At 37.0% G+C, this 12,673-nt stretch overlaps 2 protein-coding genes across 2 annotated transcripts; both read right to left on the reverse strand.

Annotated features, from left to right (window-relative positions):
• Positions 1-2,594: 2,594 nt before the first annotated feature.
• LOC118481008 lies at positions 2,595-5,602 on the reverse strand. The gene is made up of 5 exons (XM_035976074.1): positions 5,441-5,602; positions 4,721-5,382; positions 4,154-4,614; positions 3,776-4,051; positions 2,595-3,694 (listed from the first exon to the last, which is right to left on the reverse strand). The coding sequence occupies exons 1-5, from the start codon at positions 5,600-5,602 to the stop codon at positions 2,595-2,597; spliced, it is 2,661 nt and encodes an 886-aa protein (XP_035831967.1).
• Positions 5,602-8,079, reverse strand: LOC110870335. Its single transcript, XM_035976075.1, has 8 exons — positions 7,893-8,079; positions 7,700-7,801; positions 7,405-7,581; positions 7,205-7,312; positions 7,016-7,099; positions 6,642-6,932; positions 6,495-6,546; positions 5,602-6,379 (listed from the first exon to the last, which is right to left on the reverse strand). The coding sequence occupies exons 1-8, from the start codon at positions 8,077-8,079 to the stop codon at positions 5,602-5,604; spliced, it is 1,779 nt and encodes a 592-aa protein (XP_035831968.1).
• Between the last annotated feature and the right edge of the window lie 4,594 nt (positions 8,080-12,673).

Here is a 12,673-nt window from a genome sequence, read left to right on the forward strand (position 1 = left end):
AGAAGTGAAGAACATATCAAGGGAACAAGCTCTTGGCCTGAGTCTTGAAGATTTGCAGGATCTCTTTGATCTTCCACTTAGCAGGGATGATGATGACACAGATGCCTTAGCCTTGGAACTTCAACTCAAAGGGCAAATAAGGGAACTGCTGATGAGGCAATAAAGATCTACAAAATAATGAAGAGTTTTGGCATTATCTGTTCCAGGGGGAGATTGTTGGGATTGAACCCTACCAAAGGAACAGATAATTAAAGCCAAAACTGGATCGGAACGGTGGATCCAGAATAAGCAGATGTTATATACAAGTCTCTCCCCTTAAAAGTGGTTTCAACATCTGCTGACCTCCTATCTACTGATCGTACAAACTGCTGACCTACAAACTGCTGATCAAGTAAAAGTCTGATGGAAGACTAAAGCTCTGCTGCTCAATCTACTGCCTTGGGTCAAGCTCTGCTGATCATGACAAGTACTGCTGGGTTCACATCAGTGGAAGGATGCAACAGTAGTTTAGATGTCTTTATGTAATGAAATGTAATAACAGTAGTTAGCATAGCAGAGGTTGTATAGATCAGAGGTTAGAGTTTGTTAGGAGGTTAGATGTCACTTTCATGGTGATGTCAGCTTAGATGCTTCAGTGGTTTGCTCTTGCCTATAAATAGAACAGTGCTCTGTACTGTTCTATTAGCTCTTTCACCATCTTCTTCCTACACGAACAAATACTGTGAGCTCAGGCTGAGGGGGAGTTTGTTGCATACTTGCAAAATTGTAATCGTTGTTGAAATAAATTCAATCATTCGGTTCAATGTTAAACTTGTATGTTAAAAAGCAATTCTCCTGTTTGATTGTGAAAAGTTTGCTTCCATCTTAATTCCGCTGCACAACTCATTCATCTTCATCTTAATTCAAACGTAAAACACAATCAAAACCAAACTCAGATCCTAACATGAATGTAGTAAGCTACTATCATTCTTGGTAGTAATTACCGCATCCCTTGTATGTTGACGAAAACAACTATTTTCATATACAAGGTAAGTCTTCTCATCTTTCCCCGAGAGGGAAATCAAACCGGGTTCGCACGTACTTGCACGAACTTGGGGCAATGAGTCGAGTGATGATCACTCACTCCTAAAACTAATACGAGATTTAGGACGATACCCATTCATATTCATCCTTCTTTCCTTACATAGTTGTGACAATGTGATGTTTTTATTTTTATTTTGAGAAAGTCTACATGTTTCCGATATCATGAAACAATCCTAAATCTACTCATCTACAACATGACACGTGCTCTTGGGCACCTGTAGTTAATAATATTAATACTAGCGGTAAGACCCGTGTGCAAACACGGGTCGTTTCTTAGAAAACCATGCATAGCCCATATTGACAGAGAGTAAAAAAAATAATTAGTGCAGACTTATAAAAGAGATATACACTAATGGTCAATAGGTTTATTCAACAGCAATTCCATTATGTTGATAGCAAACTACTGTTGTCTATTAACTGTTAAAAACTTCAGTTGCTTTCCAACAGACTTTCCTAAAAAATGTTATCCATTATCTCCAACAGAAATTACCAGATGGATAGCGTAAAGTGAAACCACTGTTTTCAAAACCATCAGAGATCGAAGACAATTCTTGCAATAAGAATGAGAAATATATGGTACTTGTAATTTAAATTCAAATAAAGTTAAAACCAATTTTTGCAAATAAAGTTCACCAATTCCATTGATGATTGCTTAAAGTGAAACCATTGTTTTCAAAAAGTCTGTTTGACCAAAGTCAAACCACTGTTGGCAAACTATAATTCTTAGTGGTTCAAAATCTGTTTGACTTTTTGTCAACATTTGTTTAACTATTGGTCAACATCTGTTTGATTTTTGGTCAACAACTGTTTGACTTTTGGTAAACATCTGTTAGACTTTTGGTCAACATCTCATTTAGAATTCAACAGAGAGTAAAAAAATAATTAGTGCAGACTTATAAAATTAATATGCACTAATGGTCAATAGGTTTATTCAACATCAATTCCTTTATGTTGATAGCAAGCCACTGTTGTCTATTAACTGTTAAAACTTATGTTGCTTTCCAACAGACTTTACTAAGAACTGTCATCGATTATCTCCAAGAGAGCTTGCCAGATGATGTTATAGATAGTAACTATCAGATGTTAGTCAACCCATGTTAAAAAGGTCAGTCAACAGAAATTACAAAGGTTAGTAAACAGATATTAAGAGAATAATGTTATTAACAACATGTGTTCTCAGGATAAGCTTAATGCAGCAAGTATCAGATGCTTTCAAAAAGTTGTATTGCTTTCCAACAAACATTTCCTAACAACAGTTCCTCCATTATACCCAACAGACGTTGCCAGGTTGACAGATGTTTAGTATCATCATAGATTTTGTAAAACTTCCTTGTAAACCACATTAGTAGTGGTTGTACAGACTCGTTTCTCTTTATCACAAATCAAAATTTTCAATCCCTTCCTACTTTTTACTCTAGATACAGCAACATAGAGTTGGCCATGACTAAACACTGGACGTGGAAGATATAAACCAACACGCTCCAATGATTGTCCTTGACTTTTATTTATTGTCATAGCAAAACACAGTGAAAGTGGGAATGTCTTCGAGAAATCTTCACTGGTATTCTTTTATCTGAAGGTGTCATCTTCAGTCTTGAAATCAAAGTATGATGACCTATATTAGTCCGTGTGATAATTTTTGCTTCAATCACAACTTTTCCGAGCTTCGTGATTTGTAAACGTGTACCATTACACAATCCATTTTCCTGATCAATGTTTCTGAGTAACATCACCGGAGCACCAACTTTCAGTACTAATTTATGATTAGGTAAACCAGATAAACGAAGATTGTTTAACACATCAGGAGGAAACAACGCCATATTAAGCTCTGATTCTTCCTCCGATTGGCATAGACTATCTGAACTAAAATAAACCTTTTCTTCACCAGGCAGACTCTCTAACAACTCTTTATTTATTGAATCCACTACTTCATTAGTTGGAGCAAGAATCGCTCTTTGCTGGAAATACGTTAAATCCCACAAAAACTTATTCATGTCCGGATATATATATGAAATGAGAGAAGAAATAGGATTGACTTGGTCATGAATAAGTAAATCATCTGGTATTTCAATATCAATCTCACCATCATTTTCTTCACCAAGCAGACCATCACCAAGCTTTAAAATCCATTCTCCAAATTCCTTTATTTCTTTCAAATCTGCTTCCTGACAACCAACTCTTAATCTCATATTCTCAGTTAGCTTTAGTACTATACAGTGCCGCCATATATAAGAAGAATTCAAAGAAGCATTGACTATCATTGTTCTGGTACCTTTAGGGATGACCGGAAGAATTTGTCTAAAATCACCACCAAATAGAATGACCTTTCCCCCAAACGGCTTCGATTGCATGTTCGGTTGACTGGAACGTGATATGTCTCTCATTGTTCTATCAAGAGCCTTGAAACAATGCTTGTGAGTCATAGGTGCTTCATCCCAAATAATCAATCTTGCTCTTTTAATTAAATCACCTAACTCAGTATTAGGCTCTATCGAACATATTGAATTCTCATTAATGTTGATTGGAATTACAAACCATGAATGAGCAGTTCTACCACCATCCAGCAAAAGTGAAGCAATTCCACTGGATGCAACATTCAATACCACTTCACCTTTTGATCATAATGCAGCTGAGAATGTCTTCCAAAGAAACGTCTTTCCAGTTCCACCATAACCATATACAAAAAACACACCTCCATCACCTTTTTCAATCGCTTCCATAACAATTTTATATATCTTTTCCTGTTCGGCAGTTAAACACTTTACATAACGATCGTGTTCCCTTTGAAGAGCTAGTCTGTCATACGATAATTCTTTCATTATCAATCGATTGTTCGACGATGAAACATAATTGTCCGGAACACTTGGCATATCATCAAAATTTCTCACTGTACTTCCATTGGTAAGAAGCAACTTTTCAATTTCAGATAGATAAATATTTTCAAGTTCTTCCTGTTGAAGATCCAAATCTAAAACAAATGTTGAAAAAAGTATTAGTTTTTTCCCAATAACAGAACTATTGCATAATTTTAATGTAATTGGATATAAATTTAATAAAATAATAACATTACCTGCAATACCAATTATCTTTCGTTGCTGATACAGAATGTCTTCACATAACAGGGACTTTGTTTCTGACCAAAAATCACCAGGATGAGATATCGAATTTGACAGCAACAACATTACAAAAAAGGTCCTCAAGAAATCTCCGGTTGACCATGTGCTAGCTTCTTTGACAGCATTAACATATTCTTTATCATCATCCAACAGCCCCCGTGCAAAACATGCATCTTTAAATGTTTTAAAAACTTGCCCATCAACTGTTTTTATATCTTCAAAATAGGTTGGTCCCTTAATGTGATTCAGTAAAATCCTTAGGTAATAACAATCACCAAGTGATGGTGGGACATAATGTACCCTCCCAATTGATCCATACGGATGCTTTCTTCGATTCCATTTGCGATTTTTAGCATTCCATACATAATATCCCGGAAACTGAACATACCTCAATGTCCTGGCAAATTCATCGACTCTGTAAACATTGTCATTTTCACAGTTGGATCAGTAACAATATCACACAAATTATCATGATCGTTATACACAATACTCTGACCATCTTCACAATGAAAAGGTAATACTTCAACAGCTGGATATCTATAATGTATATCATACATGAATATTCTCCAAGCAGCTCACAAGCAGAGATATATCTATAATCAAGGTATGCTTTTATCTCATCTACAGCTACATTCTGTTCCGTATTATTCTTGGTGCTATTGGCTTGAAAAACAGAAGCACCCACTCTATCAGGCCCCTTATTAATATATTTAAACAAATATTTGATAGAACCTGACTGGTTGCACCATTCAACGTTAATGTGGCACTGATACTTTCTGAGTAAGAGAGCATTGTAAGGAACTACAAATCTATTATCAAGTGTCACACCATTCTTTACTACCGTATTACTTGTTTGACGGCGACGATAGACAGGATATCCTTCAGAATCAACACAAGTCTCATCTATATATTTTTTGGGAAACTTTTTAGAACATTTTTGCTGAACCATACATGGACAAAGTGGGTTGTCTGTACCACATGGTCCATGAATCATAAATTTCTTGACAGGCTCATATAATTCAGGATCTCTTTCTTTACCTGGTATCTCAGCAGTAATAACACGATCAATATCAGATGCATTTGGAAATTTGCTTTCAGCACCCAAGAACAAACATATGTGAGCATGTGGGAATCCATGCTTCTGATTCCACTGTATACATAACTGAAATTTTTGAACAGTGGGCTGTTAAATAAATATAATTAGATGTTCAAAGTAAAAAATATAACTAAAGGGTACTTGCTTGTATATCACCAAAGAATTTATGTTTCTTGAAGTCTTTTATAAGATGATCCAATTTACACTTGAATATTCTAGAGATAATATCCGGTTTGTCTTCAGCATTAAGAGCTTTATCGTGCAAACACCTGTAAATCTCAGGCCAGTTTGGATTACAAGTCACCATTATGAATAATCGGGATATCCAACAGACTTGCAAATTGCCATAGCATCCAAGTACTTTTGCATCATATATCTAGAACCACCAATAAATGATGAAGGTAAAAGTATAGGTTTACCACAACTTGAGGCATTATTCTCTCTACTTTCAACAGTAGCATCCAAATTCTTAAGATTTTGCACTCTAAGTTTAGGTTGTTGTGTCCTTATATAATTCAACCTGGCAGATACTATCATCGTGTATCCATCAACCAAAAACTGCTGAAATAGTTTTTTCGCATTAACTAACAATGAAAACTGATTCTGTCTATCTTGAATTTTGTAAAAAAAGAATTCTCTAATTGTAAGATTGGTTCTAAGTACCTCATCATCAATCGCAATCCCTCTATGTTTAATACCAACTCTATAACCATCTTCAGTAGCATATGGGAAAATAAGTGGGTATTGCAAAGCAAGGTAAGAGGGATGAAGCTCATTAATTCTTTGAAGACCACCAAACTTCTTTCTAACAACAATGTCCCGTTTATCAAATGCTCCATCAAAATCACCATGTATTAAAGCAGCAATTTCTGATGTTGTTGGCAAATTGTGAACTCTTTCATCCTTATCTCTTGTTCCAATAAGCTTCAAGCTTACATCTTGAAACTCATTTTCTTGAAAACAATCTCTTACCATTCTGAAGGATTGGACAAGAGGATTGTAAGAATCCAACATATCTTTAAGACCCTCTATGGTTGTACTATCAAGCTGGTTGTTTCTTGTAGTTTTGCATTCTATGTGAGAACTGCCATAAATATAAAATGTTAAAATTTACATTCATTTCAAATAATAATGAATGTCAATATACTGTAAAGCAAAATATATATTCTTAAATGCCACATTTATCATAAAGAAATTACCTTACTGCTTTTTGACGATTTACAACTTCGTTTTGTGAATCATAATGTAAAGCTGGGAGAATTTAGGTTCTTCCCCATCGTCCGGAAGTAGACTACCCATTCAATGATAATTCTGACCTTGTAGTCTAAATACATAAGGACCTTTACCTCTCTGATAACTTTTGTCAACCTTCCCACCAAGAGATGTGAAGGAAAACATCATGTTATATGCTCGAATATTATCCATGAAATTACGAGACTGTGAGGTACGACTTTTATATAAATGGCATAGTAATGGAGGAGGTGTAGGCGGTCGTGGTAGCTCAACATCTCCATTTGAACAACAAAGAGAATAGGATGTTTTGTTACGTTTTTTACTTCCCCTAAGCATTTCATCTTCCCATAACATTGCATCACATTTATAACAAACAAATATGGCATCTCCATGATCAATATAATCTACAAACTTAGTAAATTTATAAGTCAACATAAGTTTTCTACATATTGAAAAGTTAACAGGAATTTACATTCGTATCTTATACCTTTAGAAATTCCATGAATCTTCTTAACCACAGAATCTGGTAACATCTCATCACTCATTTGTAATTCAATTTTAGATATTCCACCTATATTGAAGCTTGTAAAATAAGATATATATATATATATATATATAACAATTCATAAAACTTAAGATTAAACAAATATTTTGTTTTATAAAACTTAAAACATACAATTTATAATATCTGATAACGGAGTCCTCTCAACAAAATTGGATAATTGCTCGGTACTTCCAAAAGGAGTGTGATGGACATCCCTTCTTTCAACATTGTTGATTGAACCTTGTAAAATAGAACATATGTAAGGATTCCAAAAACATTACATATACATACATATTTCTTTTAAATTTTGTTTGCAAAACTATAATACATACCACTTGAAGTATTTGAAAATGGAATCCTTTCAACAGAATCAGATGTTGATGCAGGATGACAACCTCTGTTGTTTCTCTTTTGTTGAAGAAAATACTTCCTTTTTTCTCTTTCTTCAGCACACATTTGACGTTGAATTGCTTGATGGTCAACTTCATACTTACTTGAAATTGTCTTATCTATATCCATATTTTAAAATACTTGAATGGAAAAGATTGTTGACAACTCGAGAAAAGAACTTTGAAAGTATTGTGAAAATTATTTGAAATTACCAAAAAATATCTGCAGTAAGTATACCTTTTACTTGTGTAGATGAGTAAAACAAATTACTACTAATATTTGGAGTAACATAAACAGGAAGATGATACACATTCCTTCTCTGAACATTGGTGGTTGAAACTTGTAAAATAGAACATATGTAAGGATTCCAAAAACATAACATATACGACATATTTCTTTTAAATTTTGTTTGTAAAACTATAACACATACCACTTGAAGCTTTTGAAAATGGAATCCTTTCAATAGAATCAGATGTTGATACATGATGACAACCTCTGTTGTTTCTCTTTTGTTGAAGAACATACTTCCTTTTTTCTCTTTCTTCAGCACACATTTGACGTTGAATTGCTTGAAGGTCAACTTCATACTTACTTGAAATTGTGTTACCTGTATCCATATTTTAAAATACTTGAACGGAAAAGATTGGTGACAACTCGAGAAAAGAACTTTGAAAGTATTGTGAAAATTTTTTGAAATTACCAAAAAATATCTGCAGTAAGTATACCTCTTACTTCAGAAGTGAAACAAATTACTGCTAATATTTGGAGTAGCATAAGCAGGAAAATGATACACATTCCTTCTCTCAACATTGGTTGTTGAAACTTGTTAAATACGAAACATGTGTAAGGATTCCCAAAAGATAACATATAAATATATATTTCTTGTATAACAACCCTCGGTAAAACAGACATCCTCATAATATTTCCGACGCCCTAATATATCTTTAAATATATCAATTTGCCTTTATATGCAGCCCGTATGTGAAAAACCGAGCCCAAAATAGAGTATATTATATAAAATAAATAAAAACAATAAATTTTAAGCTGAGGCGGGCCGCGTAGGGCCTCACCTCAAGCTTAAGCGGGCCGCGCGAGTGTGTAACCAGACTTCGCCAAAACCCTTAGTTGATGTGGGCCGCGTACATGTTTGGGTAAGTGAAGGCGGGCCGCGAGCGTCCTGAATTGTGGCGCAGCCTTGGGCCGCCACGTGGCCCAACACGCGTTGAACCTAGGTGGTGACCCGGATCAGCTAGCCTACGCCCCTAGGCCATGCGGGCCGCGTAAAGCCCAGCCCTAATGTCACGCGGGCCGCGAGGAAGTCCAATTACAGCCCTATATAAGAAGGCAACGGGCTTTCGGTTTTCGTCGCTCACAACTTTCTTTCTTTCTAAATTTCTGAAGTAGTATACACTATACCCGGGCATTATACCCCTAAAATAGCGAGGTTCTGCTACGATGTAAGTATTATAACCCCTGGAGACGTATTAGATACGCTGCCCGATTGATCTAGGGTTCCGTAACGGCTGTCGTGGTTCTGCCCGACGTAGTCGTTGGAATACCGTCTCGGGGAGGGTATTACTAATGTTAAAATGGGTTATTATACTAACACACGTGCATTTGTGTAATTTATAGATTATCTCCAGGAAACCCTTACGAAAAACCTAAAACAGCAATGTGAGTTGATCCTTCTTTTTATGTACTCATTTTTGTGAGTAATCTCCTTTTTATTAACTGTTTTTACAAAACCTTAAATACCTTTCCATGCAAATGACAGTTATTGAGTATTTGTAAAGGATACAATTATAGTGGGTATGTTGGGGTTTTGTATACAAAATTGGTTACTGGCGTGGTAACATCCCATATGTTGAGTATGACCGTACCACTGATGTTAATTGTGATGTCTTGGATACAAATGTAATTGCGGATGTGCCCTCAATACTGCAAATTGGTTTTTACTTAAACTTGATTAAACTGGGATTCACTCACCAGTATTTCCCACTGACAAAATGTTTTTAAAACGCGTTTCAGGTAACAAAATATGAAAGCCAAATAGAAGCCAGCTGGACAGCACTGAAGGCTTGGAAAAGTGGCAATAAAGTTACCTAAGAATAAAATGGATGTTTTTATTAAATAAATAGGATTTATTCCTATGAAATGTGTGTATTGAAAACTTGGGTTTTTACCCATATGTTTAATGTTATAAAATGTGGTGGTTTACTCTGATTAAAATATTTCCTAACTACGATCCTGATGAAAATTTCCGCTGCCAAATTGGATAAATAAAATGTGATACCACCGAAACTGGCTCACGGCCGCCCGTTCCCGGGAGATAGGGATCGGGGGCTGTGACAGAAGGTGGTATCAGAGCTATGCCACTGATTCAGCCACAGAAGTGTTCTGCTGACATCAAAATTCAAAGTGTTAGGAAATAAATTATGGAAATACGTGTATAATTGTATTTCTTGCTATGTGTTATCTGACTATTTGTTAGTTTACAGTATGAGTGACCAAGGACCTTCTGACGCCTATCGTCAACTGTCTGGTTCGCCTAGGAGCGAAGGCACCTCCTCTTCTCAGCCTGCCCTCTCAGGGTATTCTGTGACAACTCGTACTTTACCGTCTCGTACATTACGTGTAACCATTGAACTAATGTGAATTATGTGATTAAGTTGTGTGATCGAATGTTATGTGCTATATAATTTCATAAGAATGTGTACGTTACTACTTGAACCGAATGCTCAACCGAACACAAACCCACTCGGTCCATGTAATGGACCCGAGATCATAAACCGGCCCAAGTGAGGCTTCGGCCCACTTCCCATGTACGTAATTACATACACACAACTAGGGTTTTTAGTTTTCAATCTTGGCAACCAAGAAGCACACACAAACTCTCTCTCTTTCCTGCTCGAACCCGACGGCACAAGACACAAGAAGATTATCGTCCCTCTCTTTGATTTCCAATCGGTTAGTATATTTGATTTTGTTCATGTATGGTTCGTGTGTTACTGCTTGTTGTTTACCGAATGATATGCTTGAATGAGTATTGATGTTGATGATTGGTTTATAGTGCTTTGTTAAGTCAACCCTCATATATGTTCACATAAATCGGATTGTACGACATAATCTAGTTAAGTGTAGGTTGTTAATCGGCTGCCATGATATGCAATTCGGATTGTTAACGTGTTCATATGAATCGGATGAGAACTAGATGTAATATGTTGTTATGCTAAATGATTCGGATGGAACTTGTGGATGTGCTAAGTAAATTGGGCTAGGTATTTAGTCACGGTTACATGTTCACATAAATAGATTATTGTTCATATGTATGCTGTTCATATTGATCATATTAGGGTTCATGAGAGTTCTTGATAAAATACCTTGTTTGATCGATATCATGCTAAACGAATTGTTAGAAATCTGTTGATTGAGTTGAGTATAATTGGAAACTATCATGTGATTGTAACCGATCTGCATGAAATCAGGAAAACCAGTTACACACACGGTTGCGACTCGGTATCACTCGTTACGAGTCGGAACCCCACTCGAGACCACAAACAGCACAAGCCGAGACAACGGTTGCGAGTCCCGTTGCGACTCGTAACCAGACCATGATGAGCCGAAATCACCAGTTGCGACTCGCAACCTCCTGTTGCGACTCGTAATCTTCGGCTGTGACTCGTAACCACCGGTTGCGACTCGAGATCGCTGGTTGCGACTCGAGACCTCCTTTGCACGCACACTGTTTTGGGCCTACGCTGTCACGGGCCCAACCTTATGACTGTTATGTTATTGGACTTGTTTACATAGTTGCTAATTGGACTGCCTATGTTAATTGGGCCGACTACTTGGACTCGTTACTTGATATGAACTGCTGATACGTTTATGTGAGTTGCCATGATCATACTTGATACCATACGTGATACAAATGTGCTACATACGAACCTAACTTGCATAGTAACCATGATAGGACGTGGTTGATTCCTTACTTGTATACTTGAGCATTATACTGTCTGCCGAGCAAACCCAGGTGAGTTCACACTCCTACTAAGGCATGGGATTCCCGGGTCGTGGGAATGGGATAAAGGTTACAATTGACTAAGAACGTACATATGCTTTTCCTAGACTATCACCTACCATGATCCTCGGATGTCAGGACGGTTCCGTAGGTTAGGATAACACCTACGTGGTCATATGCCAATTACTGCCTCGGATGTCAGGCACGCACGTAAAACCTACGTGTACGCATTACTTATTTTTATCCTCGGTACAAAGGATACGTACGTGAAACCCACGTACACCCCCGCGTCTCCTATCCTCGGTTGTGAAGGATACGTACGTAAGACCTACGTACACCCCATACGCGCTACTGTTCTCGGAAGAAGAACAGGGATGATACGAGTAGTTGATACGAATAGTCTAGTGGTCACATAACATGGGAAGCCCCCACCTATATAACTTACTATCGGCCCAGTAGAGCCACCCTGTACTTACTGTTACGTACTTACTTACTGTGAACTCGCTCAACTAGTTTGTTGATCATTCTGTTACATGCCTTGCAGATCGTTAGGTACTTGGAGCTTGCACAAAGAGGAGCCGGTCGTTGTGGACAAGGATCGTAATACTTTGTGGAACACTTATGACATTTCAGTATATTTAATTTGGGTTTATAACAATGCTTCCGCTACTCAAAACAATGCTTGGTTTTAAAACATCGATCATGTCATGATAACCTATTCTAATGACTTTTATTATTATTTAATGCTATGTTTGATATGATTGATGGCTTGATCCTGGTCACGTCACGCTCCCAAGCGGTGGTACTCCGCGTGTGGATTTTGGGGGTGTGACATATTCTGCTGACACAGAAGAAGGAATCTTTGTGTTTAAGGCTCAGTCTGAAGAGCCATTTCCTCAGAAAAAGAGGGGATGGTTCAGTAGGGGAGCGCACGAGCGTAGGAAAAGAATGAAAAAGTTGCAGGAACAGCGAGTGTTAGCCGCAGCAAAAAGAGAAACTGATGCTTATAATCAGGATATGCTCAATAGGGGTATCGCTAATATCCATATTTTAGCAACCACTGCTGCTGACCCAAACCTGGAACAAATGCTAGCACCACAACCACAAAATCCTGATCAACCCATGGAAATAGAAGACCAGATAGAAATACCTGAGTACAACCCGGAGGAGATACCTAGGGTACCTGCACCTGA

The sequence above is a fragment of the Helianthus annuus genome, chromosome 8 (genome assembly GCF_002127325.2).
Source record: "Helianthus annuus cultivar XRQ/B chromosome 8, HanXRQr2.0-SUNRISE, whole genome shotgun sequence".
In the NCBI taxonomy this organism is placed as follows: domain Eukaryota; kingdom Viridiplantae; phylum Streptophyta; class Magnoliopsida; order Asterales; family Asteraceae; genus Helianthus; species Helianthus annuus.

Bases quoted from the DNA above. Each gene is read 5' to 3' on its own strand.
- LOC118481008 (XM_035976074.1), bottom strand. From the start codon at position 5,602: ATGGTGACTTGTAATCCAAACTGGCCTGAGATTTACAGGTGTTTGCAC. The intron at 5,383-5,440 runs GCAAGTACCCTT...TTTATTTAACAG, and splicing joins AATTCTTTGGTGATATACAA to CCCACTGTTCAAAAATTTCA. The intron at 3,695-3,775 runs GTGTGTTTTTTG...TATGATCAAAAG, and splicing joins GATTGAAAAAGGTGATGGAG to GTGAAGTGGTATTGAATGTT.
- LOC110870335 (XM_035976075.1), bottom strand. From the start codon at position 8,079: ATGGATACAGGTAACACAATTTCAAGTAAGTATGAAGTTGACCTTCAA. The intron at 7,802-7,892 runs GTATGTGTTATA...CTATTTTACAAG, and splicing joins ATTTTCAAAAGCTTCAAGTG to TTTCAACCACCAATGTTCAG. The intron at 7,313-7,404 runs GTATGTATTATA...CTATTTTACAAG, and splicing joins ATTTTCAAATACTTCAAGTG to GTTCAATCAACAATGTTGAA.